Here is a 24,740-nt window from a genome sequence, read left to right on the forward strand (position 1 = left end):
ACTGATATAAAAATCCAGTATAAAACTGTTTAAAAACTTACTTAGAAGCTCTCAGTTTAGCTCTGTTGAAAAGGTAACTGGAAAGCCCACTGCAAGTGGGAAATAAGACACTCCCCCCTCCCCCTTCTTTTGCATATGAAAAGACCCTTTACACAAACAGGAGCAAGCTGGAGAAGGTAGCTGACGGTATTCACATAAAACTTTGGGGCTTGGTTAGGAGTCTGAAAATCAGAGCAATGTTATTTAAAAATAAGCAAAACTATACATTTTTTTTTAAAAAAAAAACCTGTATGGGCTATATAAATAGATCATCTACAAAATATTTATGCAAAGAAAAAAATGAGTGTGAAATGTCCCTTTAATATATTCTTTTGGCCCCCTTTTATCAAAATGAGATTCCATTCTTGTGGGTAGGAGCACATGTACATTTATTCAAAAATGTTCCCCATAGAAAACATAATTTGTTTACCAGTACTGACGATGTTTAGTCAATGGGGCATATTTATCAAGCTCCATACGCAGTGTTTCCGGCGAGTCTAAAAACCGTTGCTCCATAACCTGTCCGCCTGCTCTGATGCGGCAGACAGAAATCGACAGAAATCAACCCGATCGAATACGATCGGGTTGATTGACACCCCTGCTAGTGGATGATTGGCAAGGAATCTGCAGGGGGCGGTATTGCACCAGCAGTTAACAAGTACTGCTGGTGAAATGACAAATGCCGAGAGCGTATGCTGTCGGCATTTATCAATGTGCAGGGGACATGATCCGATATATCGGATCATGTCCGCTCGCACAATCATAAATATGCCCCATTATCTTTTATTAAGCATTATTTTTTTCCAATAGTATCCTGTCTGCCTAAAAAATGTAATTGTTCTAAGTTACCATCATAAGAACAAGTGTATAGATGAATGAAATGTAAAAGAAAAAAAATCTTTTTTATAGGACACCCTTGAGATCACTAATGCAACAGGAATAATGAGGAAACAAACAGCTATTCTGCTAACAATTGAGAGAAGTGAATTTAATTGTAGTTGCAGTTGTATACAAACAATTTATTTGCTATTAACATGTCAGTATTTACAACCAGCATCCTGCACAGGTAGCTAAAGAGGTATGCAGAGCAAGCTAACTAATGGGAACTTTGAGAGTGGTAGATAAGTTGCAGTAAAGTCCATAGAAGTGGTCCAGATGCCATTATAGGCACATAAATAGTATTGCTGTTTAAACTTGAGAGAATCCTGATCCTGTGTTATGAGATAGGTGACTCGCTGGAGCCTAATACTGCAGTTACAAAGGCCATATTTTTCACAACTCTCTTCACATGTGAGAACCTTAAAGGGACAGTCTAGGCCAAAATAAACTTTCATGATTCAGATAGGGCATGTAATTTTAAACAATTTTCCAATTTACTTTTATCACCAATTTTGCTTTGTTCTCTTGGTATTCTTAGTTGAAAGCTTAACCTAGGTGGTTCATATGCTAATTTCTTAGACCTTGAAGGCCACCTCTTTTCAGAATGCATTTTAACAGTTTTTCACCACTAGAGGGTGTTAGTTCATGTATTTCATATAGATAACACTGTGCTCGTGCACGTGAAGTTATCTGGGAGCAGGCACTGATTGGCTAAACTGCAAGTCTGTCAAAAGAACTGAAATAAAGGGGCAGTTTGCAGAGGCTTAGATACAAGATAATCACAGAGGTTAAAAGTATATTAATATAACTGTGTTGGTTATGCAAATCTGGGGAATGGGTAAGAAAGGGATTATCTATCTTTTAAAACAATAAAAATTCTGGTGTAGACTGTCCCTTTAACTTACAGTTCCCTACAGTTTTTGGAAATCTTACCATGGCAGACATCTCCATGGTAATTTGCTGCCACAATGCTTTCTTGTGCGAGTCATGCCTTGTAGTTCATAAACATATCATAGCAACCTTATTTGCCAGCACCACATTCTGCTGAAGGTGGAATATGACATTACCACTCTGGTTTTTCCTGTTTTTTTTCCTCCAGCAGCCATAATGTCAAATATATTAAATTGCAGTTTATGAAATTTAATAAAAGAGAGAGGTTTCTGTGAGAATGTGTTTACATAACAGCCAGGTGATATTCTTGTTCCAAATATTGCAAAAATGTTGCAAAAAAAATATATCATTATCAGGAATTCCACACTTATCAATATAATAAATTAATTGATCAATTTGAGAGCATTGTTCTATTCCAGATAACAGTGTCTGTAAAGCAACCTCTAATTGGCTGCATCATTCTCAACTTCAAGAGACATGAAACCCATTTTTTTTCTTTCATGATTCAGACAGATTATACATTTTTAACCCCTTAATGACACGAGTCGTATAGGGTACGTCGCACACAACCTGGTCTTTAAAGACCAGCGACGTACCCTGTACGACTTTGGGGATTAAAGTAGCTGGAAGCGATCCTGATCGCTTCCAGCTGCTTTACAGTTATTGCAGTGATGCCTCGATATTGAGGCATCCTGCAATAACATTTTTCCCCCATCCGATGCAGAGAGAGCCACTCTGTGGCCCTCTCTGCACCGACATCGATGGCCGCAATCGTTGGTGGGTGGGAGCTTACCGTGGGAGGCGGGTGGGTGGCCATCGATGAAAAACTGAATAGGGAGGGGGCGGGATCGGGGGGCGGGGTTGTTGGGAGCATGCACGGGAGCGCGCACATGCACGGGGGGTGGCGGGTGGGAACCGCTACACTACAGCAAAGCCATTTTATATGAGTGGCAGTAAGGGGGGATAAAATCCCCAACAAAAGTAAATCCAAGGGATCTGGGAGCGGGTGGGGGATTGGTCTGTGGGGGGGGAAGCTACACTACAGAAAAAATTAAAAAAAAAATAAAAAAATAAAAAAAACATTTGTATTTGCAAACAGGATACTGGCAGACAGCTGCCAGTACCCAAGATGGCTCCCAGTAAGGTAGAGGTGGAGGGTTAGAGAGCTGTTTGGGGGGGGGGGATCAGGGAGGTTGGGGGCTAAGGGGGGATCCTACACAGCTGCATATGTAAATATGCTATAAATTTTTTTTTAAATATACCTTTTATTTTAGTACTGGCAGACTTTCTGGGGTTGGGGAGGGATGGGAGCTGTTTGGGAGGGATCAGGGGGTCTGATGTGTCAGGTGGGAGGCTGATCTCTACACTAAAGCTAAAATTAACCCTGCAAGCTCCCTACAAACTACATAATTAACCCCTTCACTGCTAACCATAATACACGTGTGATGCGCAGCAGCATTTAGCAGCCTTCTAATTACCAGAAAGCAACGCCAAAGTCATATATGTCTGCTATTTCTGAACAAAGGGGATCGCAGAGAAGCATTTACAACCATTTATGCCATACTTGCAAAAGTTGTTTGTAAATAATTTCAGTGAGAAACCTAAAATTGTGAAAAATTTTAAGTTGTTTTTTATTTGATCGCATTTAGCGGTGAAATGGTAGCATGAAATATACCAAGATGGGCCTAGATCAATACTTGGGTTGTCTACTACACTACACTAAAGCTAAAATTAACCCTAGATGCTCCCTACATGCTCCCTAATTAACTCCTTCACTGCTGGGCATAATACAAGTGTGATGCGCAGTGGCATTTAGCGGTCTTCTAATTACCAAAAAGCAACGCCAAAGTCATATATGTCTGCTATTTCTGAACAAAGGGGACCCCAGAGAAGCATTTACAACCATTTATGCCATAATTGCACAAGTTGTTTGTAAATAATTTCAGTGAGAAACCTAAAGTTTGTGAAAATATTTGGGAAAAAGTTCTTTTTTTTTTATTTGATTGCATTTAGTGGTGAAATGTACCAAAATGGGCCTAGATCAATACTTTGGGATGTCTTCCAAAAAAAATATATATACATGTCAAGGGTTAATCAGGGATTCCTGAAAGATATCAGTGTTCCAATGTAACTAGCGCTAATTTTGAAAAAAAGTGGTTTGGAAATAGCAAAGTGCTACTTGTACTTATGGCCCTATAACTTGCAAAAAAAACAAAGAACATGTAAACATTGGGTATTTCTAAACTCAGGACAAAATTTAGAAACTATTTAGCATGGGTGTTTTTTGGTGATTGTAGATGTGTAACAGATTGTGGGGGTCAAAGTTAGAAAAAGTGCGTTTTTTTCCATTTTTTCCTAATATTTTATCATTTTTTTTTTAAAGTAAATGATAAGATATAATGAAAATAATGGTATCTTTAGAAAGTCCATTTAATGGCGAGAAAACGGTATATAATATGTATGGGTACAGTAAATGAGTAAGAGGAAAATTACAGCTAAACACAAACACTGCAGAAATTTAAAAATAGCCCTGGTCCTTCAGGGAAAGAAATTGAAAAATGGCCTTGGTCCTTAAAGGGTTAAACAACTTTCCACTTTACTTCTGTTATCAATTTTGCTTCATTCTCTTGGTATCTTTTTATTGAAGAAGCATCAAGATACTCCTGAACACATTTGTAAGCCAATTAAAATAAGAGCTGCTCAAATCCTATTGGCTGTTCCGATCAGCCAATAGAATGAGAGCTCAAATCCTATTGGCTGATTGGAACAGCCAATAGAATGAGAGCTGCTCAAATCCTATTGGCTGATTTGAACAGCCAATAGGATTTTAGCAGCTCTAATCCTATTGGCTGATTGAAATCTTTCAGCCGATAGGAATGCAAGGGACGCCATCTTGGATGGCGTCACTTGCATTGAAGTTCCAGTTTACAGCGGCGACCGTATGAAGAGGATGCTCCGGTCCAGATGTGTTCAGGATGGACCCACTCCGCGCCGGATGGATGAAGATAGAAGATGCCGCCTGGATGAAGACTTCTCCAGCTGTATGAAGATGGAAGAGGTCGCCAGATGAAGACTTATTGCCGTCAGGATGAGGGCTTCTCTGGCTGGATGGATCCTTCAAGCGGGACTTCAAGAACTGTAAGTAGATTGTCGGGGGTTAGTGTTAGGTTTTTTAAATTTTTTTTGGGTGGGTTTTATTTTTAGATTAGGGTTTGGGCATGTAAAAGAGCTAAATGCCCTTTTAAGGGCAATGCCCATACAAATGCCCTTTTCAGGGCAATGGGGAGCTTAGGGTATTTTAGATTTTTTTTATATAGGGGGTTGGTTGGTTGGGTGGTGGGTTTTACTGTTGGGGGGGTGTTTGTATTTTTTTTTACAGGTAAAAGAGATAATATCTTTAATGCAATGCCCCACAAAAGGCCTTTTTAAGGGTCATTGGTAGTATATTGTAGGCTAGGGTTTTTTTATTTTTTGGGGGGGCTTTTTTATAGGGCTATTAGATTAGGTGTAATTCTTTTTTATTTTTGATCATTTGTTTTTTCAAGATTTATTTTTTTTGTAACTTAGTGTTTGGTTTTTCTGTAATTTAGTACTTTTTAATAATGTTTAATTGTAGATTTAAATAATTTGAGTAGGGTTAGGTTTCTTTAATATGTAATTTAGCTAATTTAATTGACATTTTAATTTAATTGTAGTATAATAGGGTAGGTTAATTAATAGTTTAAAATAGTTTATTTTAATTTTACAGGTAAGTTTTAGTTTATATTAAGATAGGGATGTTGTAATTTTCATTTTAAGTTAGGGGGTTGTTAGGTTTAGGGGTTAATAGCTTAATTTAGTTTTTGGCAATGTGGGGGTCTGACGGTTTAGGGGTTAATAGGTTTAGTTAGTGGTGGTGATGTGGGAGGCCAGGGGTTTAGGGGTTAATATGTTTATTTAGTGGCAGCGGTGTTGGGGAGCGACGGGATAGGGGTTAATAACTTTATTTAGGTTGCGGCGATGTCGGGGAGCGGCGGGATACGGTTTAATAACTTTATTTAGGTTGTGGCGATGTCGGGGAGTGGCGGGATAGGGGTTAAACATTTTAGTATAGTGGCAGCGTTTAGTGACAGGGTATAAATAAAGTTGGGAAAAAGCCGAATAGACGCAAGATCGATGACTGCTAGTTAACAACAGTCCGATGCTCATCGCCCCGTACTTGGTGCGCTTCTTTTTGCATAAATATGGAGAGCGTATTGAGATCCGCGGCCGCGATGTTAGGCGAGCGTATTGATGCCGGCGAATGCAACATAGTTGAGAGCTTGATACATATCCCCCATAGAATGAATCAAACTAGATAATAGAAGTAAAATGGAAAGTTGTTGAAAATTGTATGCTCTATCTGAATTATGAAAGAAAATGTTTGGGTTTCATGTCCCTTTAAATGGTGGTAAAGGAGAAAAGTGGGGTCGGAAAGATAGCTTATTGTTATAACCAAGTAGTATAGGAAAGTCTATACTGTTCTCTTAAATGTGATAGCAATAAACATACAATACTAACATTTTTGGGGACATTCAAATAGAATATAAGTAATGCATTAAATGACATTGTAAATTAAATAAGCTTTTATTTAAGCAGAATTTTGTAAAGAAAATATGCAGCATAATTGATATTACATATCAGTAAAAATATTTTTTTTCAGCCATAAGCTTTAGATTACAAACTGATTTAACGATGTGCATATATGCTTTTTTAAGTCCATATTTAACTACATTTAAAGGGACAAAATACACTTTTGTTTTCTACCATTGTTTTTTTTTTTATAACCAAACTCCACCTATTACTTGCCTTATTTTGAGAAGCCAATATAGACTTGTTACTGAAGTAAACGTGTTGTTTTGCAGTTTTTCATATTATCTCCCTGCTGAGGACAGTTAGAGACATATATGTAGCAAAGTAAGATTTTTGAAGACTGCCATGTCCTCTTCCAATTCTCTGAAATGGGAAAACTCTCCATTTTCAGAAATAAATTACAGGAAAAAGAGGAAAAATAAGATTAAAAAAGTATATTGCAGTGTTGTTTTACAATATGTAAGTAAACATTTTGGGCCAGATTACAAGTTAAGCGCAAAATATTGCTTCCGGAAAATCGATATTTGCGATCAACTGAGTAATACCAAATGTGTGCTGGTATTAAAAGTGAGGTGCAATTGCACGGAAGCATTTTTCTCACAAGAGCATGCTTCCATAGGCTCCAATTGGAGCCTCGTCTCATGCCTTAAGAAATGCAGAGAACCTAGCTCAACGAAGGGGGTAAAACGCGCAGCCATGGGTAGCAAATATATATATATATATATATATATATATATATATATATATATATACGTATCTGAATATATACATATATATTTATGTATTAATATGTGTATGTTATATCACATCCTGTATTGATCAAGCTATCACTGTGCTGATTGTTGTAGGGTTAGCAGGTTGGAGCCTTTCTGAGGGCTCAATTATACACCACTGTGTTTTGCAAAGGCTTTTTACAACAAGTAGATTAGATTATGGGATATTCTGTTTTAAATATACTAGATTAAACCCCAATGTACTTTCACGCAGCCACTTGTTTAATAGCAACCTAATTACAAGTCTTGTTTTCTTTCCAGCCATTTTCTGCTGGAAGAATGTTTCAGGTTCTGCTGTGGACTGCGTAGTCTTTACTAAATTGAGTTTTATTTATTTTAAATGTAGCCTGAGAGCACAACATTTTGACTACTGGCATACTTTGGCAGAAGTAATAAAGGTTGACACTGCTTCGTTTGAAAGTTTTCATGCAAAACTGAATCACTAAAAATATCAACAATTTTTTAGTAGCATAATTAACACTCATGGCACATACCTGAAGGATATTCTTGGAGTTCTATGTTCACATTTTTTATTTGTTAGGTTTTTTTTTTTATTCTTTTTTTAATCTCTATAAATAAATTCTGTTGGAGAGGAAAACCAGTTCTATTGACAATTTTGAACAATTATAATCACAATAGCTGTCAATCATTATCAGTCTTTATTGTAATATATTTATTTAATAAAACAAAAGCACTCACGTATTTATAGAAAATTAATTCATTGGAATCCAATTGAACCCAAATAGTGATAATAAAAAAAAAGAAACATTAAAAAAATATATTGCTTAAAGTCACCTTAAGTATGTAGACCAAATTAAAAAGTCAAAATAAGTCACCAATAACTTTCACTTTAGAAACTTCCACATTTCTTTGTGGTCTGGTATAATGTTCATCAATGTTACATAATCCTTGTTCAGAGTACTGTTTGGAGTCAGGCAGATCCCCTCCTTCTGCCACATTCAAAATATACACTGCAAGAGAAGAACAACAGTGCAGCTCCCACTCAAGGTAGTTTTATTAATATACAAAAGCTTCCGCACACAGATAATTACTGCACTTACATTAAACACATCACATGCAGGCACATCAGATAAAAATCCCATGTTACCACAGTTCCCGGATAGTCCTAGTCCTTTTGGGATGTTCCTCCTCTGGATCACTCCTCTCAACATCCTCCACGCTTGTGTGGTCAAGTTAGTTCAGGTGTCTGCACAATAGCTGACAATAATTATTAGTCTCTACTGTAACCCAAGTACTGATAAACATCCTTTATATTTTCACAATTTTTAATCGAGTGAAATTAAGTTACCATAATATTTTTAATTCAAAAGTTTCTTCTGTAAATGCAACACAACTATATAAATGCTAATGTTGTATGAAATGTGTCTGTCTTTGTCATTTAAATTGAATTCATGATATGTCTGATTATTTTTCTGTCCCCATCTGTTGTACAATTAACCACTTTGGAACATTTGTACAGGGTCAGTGATCGCGATGCTGCGCTGGAAGCAGCACTTCGACTACTGCAGCAGTTCTACCTGGACTTAGAAAAGTTCCTTGCCTGGATGACAGAAGCTGAAACAACGGCCAACGTTCTTCAGGATGCTACCCATAAAGACGGAGTGTTAGAGGATGCACGAGGCCTTAGAGAACTGATGAACCAGTGGCAGGTATGCCTTTTATTTGTGGTATAAAAACAATCATTTCTTTATCTATCTTTGTTAGTGAAAAAGGTAAAAATACAGTATATTACTAAATGTTACATTCATTAAAATCATTATGTTTTGCATAAACATATGGGCCGTTGGATGTGAATTGTCTATAATAAGAAATATTATTTTCAATCTTCTGAATATTTCACAGATTTAACTTTGGCATATTTAGCAACATAGGTTTACTATTGGTTTAGAGTGGTGCCATTTTTAGCTCAGGTGTGCCACAATTTTTGAGGTAATTCGATTTTAAGTTGCTAATGTAAAAACAAAAACAATCAAGAATGTAAATTTGCAGCCACATTTTGCTCCAGTTCTGCTATTCATATGTATATATTTAGCGCTAGATTTTAGGCAACTTTTAGCAGGATTTGGGTTTCAGACTAAAGCATATTTAATGTTGTTGTATTAATGTTTTTATAGACTATTTAGCAAATGGGGCCATGTTGCCTCAATGATATTGTTTCAAACTCAAAGTTATTTGCCTCTTTTTGAAGATAAGGTTCTAGAAACTTTGAATAAAGTTGCAAATTAAAGGATGATAAAAAAATATTTACTTTTCTCTTGGGGAAATGAGTTATGGGGACCCTACAGGTAATACCAATAAAGAGGGTCCCCTATGGGCAGGATTTGTAGCCTATAAAACTACATCTTCAAATTGAAAGTTAATAAACAATACTATTTTATAACTTTTCTCTTACACAGGTCTTGCAGCCTATTGATATTTAGTATGATGCAGTCTTCTTTGGTAGCCTAGAGTTAAGGGACATGAAACCCATTTTTCATTAATCAAATAGAGCATACAATTTTAAATAACTTTCCCATTTATTTATATACACTAATTTATTCCATTTTTTTTATCCTTTGTGGAAAAGTATACCTAGGTAGGCTCAGAAGCTGCTGACTGATAGGTGCACATATATGCCTCTTGTCATTGGCTTTCAGCAAGCTCCTAGTAGTACATTGCCGCTCCTTCAACAAAGGATAGAATAACAATAAAACAAATTAGATAATAGATGTCAATTATAAAGTTGTTTAAAATTGTCTGATCTATCTGAATCATAAAAGAAAAATTTTGGGTTTCCTGTCCCTTTAATAGGACATATAATTAAAAAGAAAAAGATATTTCTTTCAAAGCCTATATAATTTGATATTGTCTCTGCTTATATCTGTTTTAACCCAGTTGACTACAACATATGTATCTCATTTTAGAAATATTACAATGTATGCAAAAACTCATGTAATTTATTAAATAAAGCATAATGTATTAAATTCCCTTTACTTCATGAAATTCTGTCTAAAAACACAGGGCTAGCAGTTTTCTGCATTTTGTTTTTAAGCTTTGATGCATCAGCTAAAAAAAGAAAACACAAATGCTGAATAAATTTGTCATAGTTAGTGATTATACAATTTCTAGGCAATTGTTTTCTTCTGGAAGCAAGAAATTAGTTTTCCTTAATTTAATACTTAAAAATGAGAAGATTAAATGTTTTTTCGTGCTGCAACACATTGTGGTGGGAAGATGATCCATCACCTGTGATACAGTAGAATGGAGGTGTTTGTATGCATAGTGCTGCATCCAGGGGTTTGTTAATCTGTCTTCATCACCCTCCCATGGCATTCTGTGCAATGGGCATTCACAGCTCCTAACAACATTAGCTGACACGTCTTTATGTAAGCAGAAGTACATTTAACTGTTTTATAAGATCTCAGATATAATAATCACATGCATCATTTGTGTTATCAAGTATGTCATCCTTGTTCTGTTGTTTTCCTAATGAGAATAGCTGTTCCCATTATTAACTATGGAGAAATAAAAGTGTCTATCTATCTATCTATCTATCTATCTATCTATCTATCTATCTATCTATCTCTATCTATCTATCATATATATATATATATATATATATATATATATATTATCTATTATCTATCTTATATCTATCTATTATTATTATCCATCTACTCCTTTATAGTTTTGTGACCACCTAACTGAGGCCTAGATTACGAGTTGTGCGTTAGCCTTAAAAAGCAGCGTTAAGAGGTCCTAACGCTGCTTTTTAACACCCGCTGATATTACGAGTCTTGCAGGTACAGGTGTACCGCTCACTTTTTTGTCCAGACTCGGAAATACCGCAAATCCACTTATGTCAATTGTGTATCTTATATTTTCATTGGGACTTGCATAGCGCCGGTATTATGAGTCTGACCAAAAGTCAGCGGTAAACCCTCTCCTGTCAAGACATTTAAAGGATTACTTTCTGTTATAATTTTTAAGCTAAACAACTAACATATTAAAGTTAATAAACATTAATTAAAACCTACTGACCTATATTTTCTCCAAAACGAAGTTTCATAACGTTCTAAAAGTTATATTTTTTATTCGCCGATGATGTCACGTTATCCTGCCCACTATTTTCAGCACTGCGTGTTCAAAATACTTAAACCAATAACTTTGTGTTTAAAGCGCCATTTTGAAACCTAGGTATTGTAAACGGATTGGTACAGAGCAAAGGATACCCACAGAGTGGGTTTGGAAAACAATTACATTTGCAGACAAGATTTCTGATATAAGGTAGAGATATGTTAATGAAATGCTATTGATAAAAAGCGTATTTGGGGTAGTTAGTTAGTAACAAGCATAGAAAATATTTACTTACAGTGGCCCTTTAAAAGTCAGTAGTTAAGAGTTTCACACTACAACGCCGTAGCATAAAACTCTTAACTAAAGTGCTAAAAAGTACACTAACACCCATAAACTACCTATTAACCCCTAAACCAAGGCCCCCCACATCGCAAACACTAAAATAAATATTTTAACCCCTAATCTACCAAACCGGACATTGCTGCCACTATAATAAATATATTGACCCCTAAACCGCTGCACTCCCGCATCGCAATCACTATTTAAATATTATTAACCCCTAATCTGCTGGCCTTAACATCGCCGCCACCTACCTAAATTTATTAACCCCTAATCTGCCGCCCCCAACGTCGCCGCCACTATAATAAAGTTATTGACCCCTAAACCTAAGTCTAACCCTAACACCCCCAAACTTAAATATAATTTAAATAAATCTAAATAAAATTACTACAATTAACTAAATTATTCCTATTTAAAACTAAATACCTATAAAATAAACCCTAAGCTAGCTACAATATAACTAATAGTTACATTGTAGCTACCTTAGGGTTTATTTTTATTTTAAGTACAACCCCCCCCCCACTCAATTACAGAAAATAATAAAGAAATTACAAGATTTTTAAACTAATTACACCTAATCTAATCCCCCTAACAAAATAAAAAAATCCCCCCCAAAATAAAAAAAAATCCCTACCCTACACTAAATTACAAATAGCCCTTAAAAGGGCTTTTTTCGGGGCATTGCCCCAAAGTAATCAACTCTTTTACCTGAAAAAAAAAAATACAATCCCCCCAACATTAAATCCCACCACCCACACAACCAACCCTACTCTAAAACCCACCCAATCCCCCCTTAAAAAACCTAACACTAACCCCCTGAGGATCACCTTACCGGGAGACGTCTTCACCCAACTGGGCCGAAGTCCTCAACGAAGCCGGGAGAAGTCTTAATCCAAGCCGGGTGAAGTGGTCCTCCAGACGGGCAGAAGTCTTCATCCAGATGGCATCTTCTATCTTCATCCATCCGGCGCGGAGCGGGTCCATCTTCAAGACATCCGACGTGGAGCATCCTCTTCAAAAATGATTGGCATCCCTTCAATTCCGATTGGCTGATTCTATCAGCCAATCTGAATTAAGGTAGGAAAAATTCTATTGGCTGATGCAATCAGCCAATAGGATTAAAGTTCAATCCTATTGGCTGATCCAATCAGCCAATAGGATTGAGCTGGCATTCTATTGGCTGCTCCAATCAGCCAATAGAATGCCAGTTCAATCCTATTGGCTGATTGCATCAGCCAATAGGATTTTTTCTACCTTAATTCCGATTGGCTGATAGAATTCTATCAGCTAATTGGAATTGAAGGGACGCCATCTTGGATGACGTCATTTAAAAGAACCTTCATTCTGTGTTTAGCCATGGAAAGAAGAGGATGCTCCGTGTCGGATGTCTTGAAGATGGACCCACTCCGCGTTGGATGGATGAAGATAGAAGATGCCGTCTGGATGAAGACTTCTTCCCGTCTGGAGGACCACTTCGCCCAACTTGGATGAAGACTTCTCCCAGCTTCATTGAGGACTTTGGCCCGGTTGGGTGAAGACGTCTCCCAGTAAGGTGATCTTCAAGGGGTTAGTGTTAGGTTTTTTTAAGGGGGGATTGGGTGGGTTTTAGAGTAGGGTTGGTTGTGTGGGTGGTGGGTTTTAATGTTGGGGGATTGTAATTTTTTTTCAGGTAAAAGAGCTGATTACTTTGGGGCAATGCCCCACAAAAGGCCCTTTTAAGGGCTATTTGTAATTTAGTGTAGGGTAGGGCTTTTTTATTTTGGGGGGGGGCTTTTTATTTTGTTAGGGGGATTAGATTAGGTGTAATTAGTTTAGAAATCTTGTAATTTCTTTATTTTGTGTAATTTAGTGTTAGTTTTTGTTGTACTTTAGATAATTTTATTTAATTGTAATTAATTGTATTTAATTTAGGTAATTAATTTAATTGTAGTGTAGTGTTAGGTGTAATTGTAGCTTAGGTTAGGTTTTATTTTACAGGTAAATTTGTCTTTATTTTAACTAGGTAGTTATTAAATAGTTAATAACTATTTAATAACCTTTGTACCTAGTTAAAATAAATACAAAGTTGCCTGTAAAATAAAAATAAACCCTAAGCTAGCTACAATGTAACTATTAGTTATATTGTAGCTAGCTTAGGGTTTATTTTATAGGTAAGTATTTAGTTTTAAATAGGAATTATTTAGTTAATTGTAGTAATTTTATTTAGATTTATTTAAATTATATTTAAGTTAGGGGGGTTAGGGTTAGACTTAGGTTTAGGGGTTAATAACTTTATTATAGTGGTGGCAACGTGGGCGGCAGATTAGGGGTTAATAAATGTAGTTAGGTTGCGGCGACATTGGGGGTGGCAGATTTGGGGTTAATAAATATAATGTACGTGTCGGCGATGTTGGGGGCAGCAGATTAAGGGTTAATAGTATAATGTAGGTGGAGGCGCGGTGTCCGGAGCGGCAGATTAGTGGTTAATAATTATAATTTAGGTGTCGGGGGCAGCTGATTAGGGGTTAATAAGTATAAGATTATGGGTGTTTAGACTTGGGGTTCATGTTAGGGTGTTAGGTGTAGACATAACTTTTATTTCCCCATAGGAATCAATGGGGCTGCGTTAGGAGCTTTACGCTGCTTTTTTGCAGGTGTTTTTTTTTTCATCCGGCTCTCCCCCATTGATTCCTATGGGGAAATTGTGCACAAGCACGTTCAGCCAGCTCACCATTAACGTAAGCAGCGCTGGTATTGAGGTGAGATGTTGAGCAAAATTTTGCTCCTTGCGCACTTTTTTTGCGGTTAACGCCGGGTTTGTAAAAACCCGTAATGCCAGCGCTGTCTGTAAGTGAGCAGTGAGAATAAACTGCTCGTTAGCACCGCACAGCTTCTAACGCAAAACTCGTAATCTAGGCGTTAATTTGCTGTCTGGTATCATACCAGTCAGATTGTGTGATTTTTTTTTGGTAATGTAGATGCAGTTAATCTGGCATTGACATAAACTGTATAAGTGCTCATTATGAAAGAGAATAACACATGGATTAATTCAGACCATGTCTTTTTGTGTTAACTTGATGGACAAATCATATAGGCCAATGCAATTCTGTGTTCAAATTGCAAGTCCGTGGTTAATAATAAGCTTGCATGTGATAGTATAGAGCGCACTAAAGTATTCATGTTGGAAAATAATAAAAATACTTTGGTTAAACATTATAACCAACAACCTGTAATTCCTAAACAAGTGTTATTGTTTGCATAAGACAGAGCAAAATAACTTGTTGTGTTATCAGTTAATTTTAACTTGAACACTTGGCCGTAGTTTGTTTTATCCTTTTTTACTCAGTACAGTTGTATGATTCCCTGGAAAAGCTTTGCTATAAACATTAACATGGTGTTAATTTTACACAGATAATTTCAGAAGAATACAATGATGTAAGGACAGTTAAGAATATAGTTCTGAAGGCCTTGCCATTGTTTATTATATAAAATGTATAGGGATATTATTCTTGACTTTATTTTTCATGCATAGATTTGCATAAGACATGTTGCATTCCAACTGATTGAATTTTTTTTGTATAAAATGGTATTCAGATTTTTAGTAAGGACAAGGAAGTTGACGTGGAATTGTATATTTGACATTATATAAGCATGCTAATTATTCCGTCTATTTAAGAAGCATTCATAATATTGTAGATAAGGAATTACTTTTGACCTAAGTATGAAATGGAATTAGTTTTCCACCTCTGTTCCTCTGTTTTTTTCCCCCTGTTAATTGCTAACATCATTTACATAATGATTGTGAGAAAAATATGTGTAAATGTTAGAGAATAAGTACAAAATGGAAATGTTAAAATATTTTCTACATCAAATGTCTAATTTATCCTGGGCTATTTTTATCTATAAAACCCACAGAAACTCTGCAAACAAAATCTTCCAATACAATGAAAATTATATTTTATCCTACTCTCTCTACTGTTATATAAATTGTTATTTGTTACAACAGAACCCCAAAAGCAGATTGCATAAAGAAATCCTTTCATTTGCATATATTTAAAGGGACATTAAACACTATTGTACTTTTTAGAAGCCTTGTATTGAATTTACTCCCCACTTCTCTGTAGTCTTGGGTGCTGCAATGTTGAAATCTGTTATTAAAGGGGCAGTATACGGCAATATTCATCTAATTCCATGTAATAGACACTACTATAAAGAATAATATGCACAGAAACAGATATAAAAATCCAGTGTAAGACCTTTTAAAAACTTACTTAGAAGCTCCCAATTTAACACTGTTAATGAGATAAGCCTGGGACACCCACTGAAAGGAGCTAATAGCAGAACCTTCCCCCCTACCCTGCATATGAAAAGACCCATTATTAGTGATGTTGCGAACATAAAAATTTGGGTTCGCGAACGTGAACTTCCACAAATGTTCGCAAACGGGTGAACCGGGCGAACTGCCATAGACTTCAATAGGCAGGCGAATTTTAAAACCCACAGGGACTCTTTCTGGCCACAATAGTGATGGAAAAGTTGTTTCAAGGGGACTAACACCTGGACTGTGGCATGCCGGAGGGGATCCATGGCAAAACTCCCATGGAAAATTACATAGTTGATGCAGAGTCTGGTTTTAATCCATAAAGGGCATAAATAACCTAACATTATAAAATATGAGGAAAAAATGGAAAAACAACCACCAAAAAACAACCATGCTAAATAGTTTCTAAATTTTGTCCTGAGTTTATAAATACCCAATGTTAATATGTTCTTTGCTTTTTTGGCAAGTTATAGGGAAATAAATACAAGAAGCACTTTGCTATTTCAAAACCACTTTTTTTCAAAATGAGCGCTAGTTACATTGGAACCCTGATATCTGTCAGGAATACCTGAATATCCCTTGAAATGTATATTTTTTTTTAGAAGACATCCCAAAGTATTGATCTAGTCCCATTTTGATATATTTCATGCCACCATTTAACCGCCAAATGTGATCAAATAAAAAAAATTGTTCACTTTTTCACAAACTTTAGGTTTCTTACAGAAATTATTTACAAACAACTTATGTAACTATGGCATAAATGATTTTAAATGCTTCTCTGGGATCCCCTTTGTTCAGAAATAGCAGACTTATATGGCTTTGGCATTGCTTTTTGGTAATTAGAAGGCTGCTAAATGCCACTGCGCACCACACGTGTTTTATGCCCAGCAGTGAAGGGGTTAATTAGGGAGCATGTAGGGAGCTTGTAGAGTTAATTTTAGCTTAAGTATAGTGTAATAGACAACCCAAAGTATTGATCTAGGCCCATTTTGGTATATTTCATGCCACCATTTCACCGCCAAATGCGATCAAATTTAAAAAAAACTTAAATTTTTTCGCAATTTTAGGTTTCTCACTGAAATTATTTACAAACAGCTTGTGCAATTATGGCACAAATAGTTGTAAATGCTTCTCTGGGATCCCCTTTGTTCAGAAATAGCAGACATATATGACTTTGGCGTTGCTTTCTGGTAATTAGAAGGCCGTTAAATGCTGCTGCGCATCACACGTGTATTATGGCTAACAGTGAAGGGGTTAATTAGGTAGTTTGTAGGGAGCTTGCAGGGTTAATTTTAGCTTTAGTGTAGAGATCAGCCTCCCACCTGACACATCAGACCCCCTGATCCCTCCCAAACAGCTCCCTTCCCTCCCCCACCCCACAATTGTCCCCGCCATCTTAAGTACTGGCAGAAAGTCTGCCAGTACTAAAATAAAAGGTTTTTGAATTTTTTTAATTTTTTTTTAGCATATTTACATATTCTGTGGTGTACCATCCCCCCTTAGCCCCCAACCTCCCTGATCCCCCCAAAACAGCTCTCTAACCCTCCCAATCTGCTTTATTGGCGGCCATCTTGGGTACTGGCAGCTGTCTGCTATTATTTCACAGTCAAAAAAGTGTTGTTTTTTTTAATGTACACTACTGTTACACCAGATATGAGTGGTGGCACTGGGCAAGTGGGCACAGTATACGCTGTGAGCCTGAGCTGGCAGGCAGGCTGCAATTAGATTACACAGGGAAAAAAAAAAAAAAAAGCAGACTGATGTTCTAGCCCTAAAAAGGGCTTTTTGGGGTGATGTCCTTACAGCAGAGATCAGATGAGTCCTTCAGGACTGTAGTGGACACTGAATACACTAGCCTAGCTATCGATTTCCATATTAAATCAGCAGCAGCTACACTGTCCCTCCTCTCACTAAGAATACAGCTTCCGAATGAATCTAAAATGGATGCTGTCCAGGAGGTGGGAGGGTCTGGGAGGGAGGGAGGGTCTGCCGCTGATTGGCTGGAATGTGTCTTCTGACTGTGAGGTACAGGGTCAAAGTTTACTCAATGACAACTAATAGGGGGCAGATCGAACATTGCATATGTTCGCCCGCCGCGGCGAACGCGAACAAGCTATGTTCGCTGGGAACTATTCGCCGGCGAACTATTTGCAACATCACTACCCATTATACAAACAGAAGCAGTCTGAAGTCTGTGTGCATCAATATACATCTAAAACTTTGGGGTTTGGTTAGGAGTCTGAAAATCAGCACAATTTTATTTAAAAATAAGCAAAACTTTACATTTTTACAAAAACACACTCAGATGGGCTATATAAACAGTCATCTACAAAACATTTATGCAAAGAAAAACATGTGTATAATGTCCCTTTAAAATCATTCCAGTTCTGACGTATTTGCAAATGTGCAGAAACTCTACTTCAGAGGGAGGTGCATGAGGTATTTTGTGTTCCTTTTAGCTACCACATTTTTGTGTGTTTTTACCGGTCATAGAGCTTTTTCTTGACTTTTTTCATTCCATGGTTTATTTACCTATACAATGCATTTACTTATAAGGAGAATAACATAATGAATGTGGTCCATAACTTATGGTCCATTAACCTATAAGACTAACCAGTCAGTTTGGTTATTTTGTCAAGGCCTATTCACATAAAGAAATAAATATTGTATTCTCTTGTCAATCTAGTTTAGTGTTGTTGATAGGGTTGCCAATTTTCTTGGGAATAAAATACCAGCCATGCTTATTAGCATAAACTTACATAACAAATTATACAGCATGACTACATTTCCAAATTGAAGCAGAGGTATTACAGCAAAAATGTATACAAAAGGGATATGATTCTATACTTGTAGAAAGTGCAAGCAGTAAAAGCTTAAAGGGACATGAAACCCACATTTTTTCTTTCATGATTTAGAAAGAGAATGCAATTTTAAACATCTTTCTAATTTACTTCTATTATCTCATTTGCTTTATTCTCTTGATATTCTTTACTGAAAAGCATATCTAGATATGCTCAGTAGCTGCTGATTGGTTGCTGCACATAGAAGCCTTGTGTGATTGGCTCACCCATGTGCATTGCTTTTTCTTCATCTAAGGATATCTAAAAAATGAAGCAAAATACATAATAGAAGTAAATTGTAATGTGGTTTAAATTTGTATTCTCTTTCTGAATCATGAAAGAAAGATTTTGGGTTTAGTGGCCCTTTAACTGTGCCACAGGACCAACTTCTTGAACCCTCCTCTTGTATAAAATCAATAAAGAAAGGGAATAATCCAGGAGTAAAATGTATTACTACTTATAATATAGGGGCCAATCAGATTAAGAATATCTAGAAGAATTATTGGAGGAGCCTGAGGGCAGACACAATATTATTGGGCCCATTGGGGATGACCCACAAGTCATCTCTAGAAAAAATAGAAATTAAAAAAATATTTTACCCCCTTCTAAATTGAAATCTTTGCCACCTATTAAGAATAATTTAACACAATTGCTATGAATTCATGTTTTAAATAGTTTGTGCCTTAAGAAATTTGAATGTGGATATAGACTTTCAACTGTGTATGATATAAAGAATAGGGGTTAATTGAGGGTCATTTGTTAAATTTATTCTTGTTTTTATCTTTTTTATTACTACAAATTCATTCGGCTAGATTAAGAGTTTTTGCCGGAAAGGCTTGCGGTGCTAACGCTCCTTTTTTTCTTACCGCTCCCTTAAGCCAACGCTGGTATTACAAGTTTTCTGCAAGCCTGCGTTAGCTTTAGAAAAGTGAGGGTTGAGCAAAATTTTGCTCCACATCTCACCTCGATACCAGCGTTGCTTACGGTAGCGGTAAGCTGGCAAAACGTGCTCGTGCACGATTTCCCCATAGGAAACAATGGGGCTGAGCTGACTGAAAAAAAAAAAAGCAGCGTTCAGCTCCTAACGCAGCCCCATTGTTTCCTAACACCCTAACATGAACCCCAAGTCTAAACACCCCTAATCTTACACTTATTAACCCCTAATCTGCCACCCCCAACATTGTCGCCACCTGCATTATACTATTAACCCCTAATCTGCCACTCCGGACACCGCCGCCACCTACATTATACTTAAAAACCCCTAATCTGCTGCCCCCAACATTGCCGACACCTATATTAGAGTTATTAACCCCTAATCTGCCCCCCCCAATGGCGCCGCAACTATATTAAATTAATTAACCCCTAATCTGCCGCTGCCAACGTCGCCGCCACTATAATAAAGTTATTAACCCCTAAACCTAAGTCTAACCCTAACGCTAACACGCCCCAAACTTAAATATAATTTAAATTAAACAAAATTAATTTAACATAATTAAATAAATTATTCCTATTTAAAACTTAATACTTACCAATAAAATAAACCCTAAGCTAGCTACAATAAAACTAATAGTTACATTGTAGCTAGCTTAGGGTTTATTTTTATTTTACAGGCAACTTTGTATTTATTTTAACTAGGTACAATAGTTATTAAATAGTTATTAACTATTTAATAACTACCTAGCTAAAATAAGTACAAAATTACCTGTAAAATAAATCCTAACCTAAGTTACAATTACACCTAACACTACACTATCATTAAACTAATTACCTAAACTACCTACAATTAATTACAATTAAATTAAATAAACTAAATTATTAAAAAAAACACTAAATTACAGAAAATAAAAAAAGAATTACACGAATTTTAAACTAATTACACCTAATCTAATCCCCCTAATAAAATAAAAAAGCTCCCCAAAATAATAGAATTTCCCTACCCTATACTAAATTACAAATAGCCCTTAAAAGGGCCTTTTGCAGTGCATTGACCCAAAGTAATAAGCTCTTTTACCTGTTAAAAAATAATGCAATACCCCCCCAACATTACAGCCCACCACCCACACACCCCTACTCTAAAACCCACCCAATCGGCCCTTATAAAACCTAACACTAACCCCCTGAAGATCACCCTACCTTGAGCCGTCTTCACCCAGCCGGGCAAAAGTGGTCCTCCAGAGGGTCCGAAGTCTTCATCCGATCGGGGCAGAAGAGGTCCTCCAGACGGCAGAAGGCTTCATCCAGGCGGCATCTTCTAACTTCATCCTTCCAGCTAAAATGCAATCAGCCAATAGGATTGACCTCGCATTCTATTGGCTGATTGGAACAGCCAATAGGATTGACCTTGCATTCTATTGGCTGTTCCAATCAGCCAATAGAATGCGAGGTCAATCCTATTGGCTGTATGCATCAGCCAATAGGATTTGTCCTACCTTAATTCCGATTGGCTGATAGGATTCTATCAGCCAATCGGAATTCAAGGGATGCCATCTTGGATGACATCATTTAAAGGAACCTTCATTCTTCATTAGGACTTTGTTTGAAGAGGATGCTCCCCGTCAGCTGGATTGAAGATGGACCCACTCCGCTCCGGAAGGATGAAGATAGAAGATGCTGTCTGGATGAAGCCTTCTGCCGTTTGGAGGACCTCTTCTGCCCCGATCGGATGAAGACTTCTATCGTATGGAGGACCCCTTGTGCCCGGCTGGGTGAAGACGGCTCAAGGTAGGGTGATCTTCAGGGGGTTAGTATTAGGTTTTTATAAGGGGGGATTGTGTGGGTTTTAGAGTAGGGGTGTGTGGGTGGTGGGTTTTAATGTTGGGGGGGTATTGTATTTTTTTTTATATTTAAAAGAGACCTTTTAAGGGCTATTTGTAATTTAGTATAGGGTAGGGAAATTTTATTATTTTGGGGGGCTTTTTTATTTTATTAGGGGGATTAGATTAGGTGTAATTAGTCTAAAATTCTTGTCATTCTCTTTTTATTTTCTGTAATTTAGTGGGTTTTTTTTCGTAATTTAGTTTATTTAATTTAATTGTAATTAATTGTAGGTAGTTTAGGTAATTAGTTTAATGATAGTGTAGTGTTAGGTGTAATTGTAACTTAGGTTAGGATTTATTTTACAGGTAATTTTGTACTTATTTTAGCTAGGTAGTTATTAAACAGTTAATAACTATTTAATAACTATTGTACCTAGTTAAAATAAATACAAAGTTGCCTGTAAAATAAAAATAAATCATAAGCTAGCTACAATGTAACTATTAGTTATATTGTAGCTAGCTTAGGGTTTATTTTATCGGTAATTATTTAGTTTTAAATACGAATAATTTATTTAATTATGTTAAATTAATTTCGTTAAATTTAAATTATATTTAAGTTAGGGGGGGTTAGACTTAGGGTTAGACTTAGGTTTAGGGTTTAATACATTTATTAAAGTGGCGGCAATGTCCGGTCAGCAGATTAGGGGTTAATAATTGTAGGTAGATGGCGGCGACGTTGGGGGCAGAAGATTAGGGGTTCATAGGTGTAATATAGGTGGCGGCGATGTCCGGTCGGCAGATTAGGGGTTAAAATATTTATTTTAGTATTTGCGAAGGTGGGGGGGCCTCGGTTTAGGGGTTAATAGGTAGTTTATGGGTGTTAGTTTACTTGTTAGCACTTTAGTTAAGAGCTTTATGCTCCGGCGTTAGACCATAAAACTCTTAACTACTGACTTTTAAATGCGGTAGGAGTCTGGACAGGAGAGGGTCTATCGCTCACTTCTTCCAAGACTCGTAATACCAGCGTTAAGCAAATCCCATTAAAAAGATAGGATACACAATTGACGTAAGGGGATTTGTGGTAGCCTCGAGTCACGGAAGAAAAGTGAGCGGTACACCTGTACCTGTCAGACTCGTAATACCAGCGGGTGTTAAAAAGCAGCGTTGTGACCGCTCAACGCTGCTTTTTAAGGCTTACGCCAAACTCGTAATCTAGGCGATTGTTTGTGGTGTAACTTTAATTGCAGAATAGACTTATGAATTGATTTTATTTTAGTATAGACTGGGTTTGTTCTTTAATAAATTATTATAATAATAGCAGATAAAGTAAACTTTACCTGTTAAATATATTAAGACCAATTGAACGATACTTTTTATAACAGTTTAGCCGCCAGAAAGTTTGTAACCACTTGCGTACCATGTAGGAATATAAATGTAGTTATTAGTAACTACGTCAAGATTATAACATATCAGAAATGATTGACAGTGAGTTTGGCACCGCTACGGGATGGAATATGTGAGAGGAGTAGCCTTGGAGTATAAAGAAAAACTCCCGGCCTCACTAGTTATGGACCAAAAAGTCTGCTCGGAGTGCAGAAAAAACGAGTATGGTTTGGACATTAGGACTTTTCTTCCAGGTCACATTATGGATGAAACAGCACCCATGGATCATCCGGCATCTAGGACTATCATTCCAACAGGATCGGAGATAACAGGCTGCAAGGTAGAAAAGTTTGGTTTGCACCCATGGATCATCCGGCATGCCGGATTGTCATGACTTTCAATTTTTCCTTGTGTTAAACAAAAAGTTACTTTTTATATTATGTTATATCATATTTATACTATATTATTTGGACACATTGGGACTGTAGAAAGTTTTTTCTATAGACTTGTTTTATTAGTCTTACCTGGGAGCGCTGTCTGCTTATTGTTAATGGGACAGTGTACCCTAGTTTTTTCCCCTTTAATTTGTTACCTATGATCAGTTTTATATTCTGGAGTGTATTAAGTTGTTTACAAATAGCTCATTTACCTTTATTTTGGCATTTCAAACAGTTGATTTTACCTGTGATATCCATACCTATACTGAAAGTTTCTATGCTTAAAGGGACAGTGTACATCACATTTTATATAATGTTATGTAATAGACACTACTATAAAGAAGAATATGCACAGATACTGATCTAAAAATCCTGTATAAAACCTTTCAAAAACTGACTAAGTTTAGCACTGTTGATGAGGTTAGCTGGAACACCCAGTAAAAGGGGCTGAAAGCAGACACTCCCTCCCCTCCACCATTTCCTGCATATGAAAAGACAGATTAGACAAACAGGGACCAGCAGGAGTCCGTAAACGCATGTATACATCTGATACTTTGGGGCTTGGTTAGGAGTCTGAAAATCAGCAGAATGTTATTTAAAAATAAACAAAACTATACATTGTTTGCAAAAACACTCCCAGGTGGGCTATATAAATGGATCATTTACAAAACTTTTATGTAAAGGAAAATCTAGTGTGCAATGTCCCTTTAAAGGACCAGTAAACACAGTAGATTTGCATAATAAACAAATGCAAGATAACAAGACAATACAAAAGCATTTACTCTGAATTTCAAAAGAGTAGTAGATTTTTTTCTAACAAATTTCAAAGCTATATATATTTCCACTCCCCTTGTACCATGTGATAGCAATCAGCCAATCACAAATGCATATATGTATAGTCTATGAATTTTTGCTCATTCTCAGTAGGAGCTGGTGACTCAAAAAGTGTAAATATAAAAGACTGTGCACATTTTTTTTTAATGGAAGTAAATTGGAAAGTTGTTTAAAATTACATGGTGTATCTGAATCATGAAAATATAATTTGATCTGAGTGTCCCTTTAAGTATATGCTATAGAAAATCTGTGTAAAGAAGAAATAATACTCCCAATAGGAGGTACAAAGAGATAAGTAATAAAATGTTAATTTTCAATTGTTCTCTGTAAGTACTGGTCTTTGGTATACAGACAGAGATAATATAAAGAAGCATCAGTGTGTATAGAAAGTGATAAAAAAAAACATAATTTATGTAAGAACTTACCTGATAAATTCATTTCTTTCATATTAGCAAGAGTCCATGAGCTAGTGACGTATGGGATATACATTCCTACCAGGAGGGGCAAAGTTTCCCAAATGCCTTAAAATGCACCCACAATTCAGTTTAACGAATAGCCAAGAAGTGGGGTGATAAGAAAGG

At 36.5% G+C, this 24,740-nt stretch overlaps 1 protein-coding gene across 5 annotated transcripts in view; it reads left to right on the forward strand.

The window, feature by feature from the left end:
* Positions 1–24,740, forward strand: part of DMD (dystrophin) — a 4,487,195-nt gene that overhangs the window by 3,394,543 nt on the left and 1,067,912 nt on the right. For 4 of the 5 annotated variants that reach the window (XM_053707595.1, XM_053707596.1, XM_053707594.1 and 1 more), the window contains exon 1: positions 8,678–8,863. The exons of the other annotated variant lie outside the window; for it this stretch is intronic. In XM_053707595.1, the coding sequence (XP_053563570.1) occupies positions 8,759–8,863 (105 nt within the window). In that variant the 5' untranslated portion in view covers positions 8,678–8,758. Of the gene's footprint in view, positions 1–8,677; positions 8,864–24,740 lie in introns of those variants that run through there. 5 annotated transcript variants of the gene reach the window in all.

Source organism: Bombina bombina, chromosome 3 (assembly GCF_027579735.1).
Source record: "Bombina bombina isolate aBomBom1 chromosome 3, aBomBom1.pri, whole genome shotgun sequence".
In the NCBI taxonomy this organism is placed as follows: domain Eukaryota; kingdom Metazoa; phylum Chordata; class Amphibia; order Anura; family Bombinatoridae; genus Bombina; species Bombina bombina.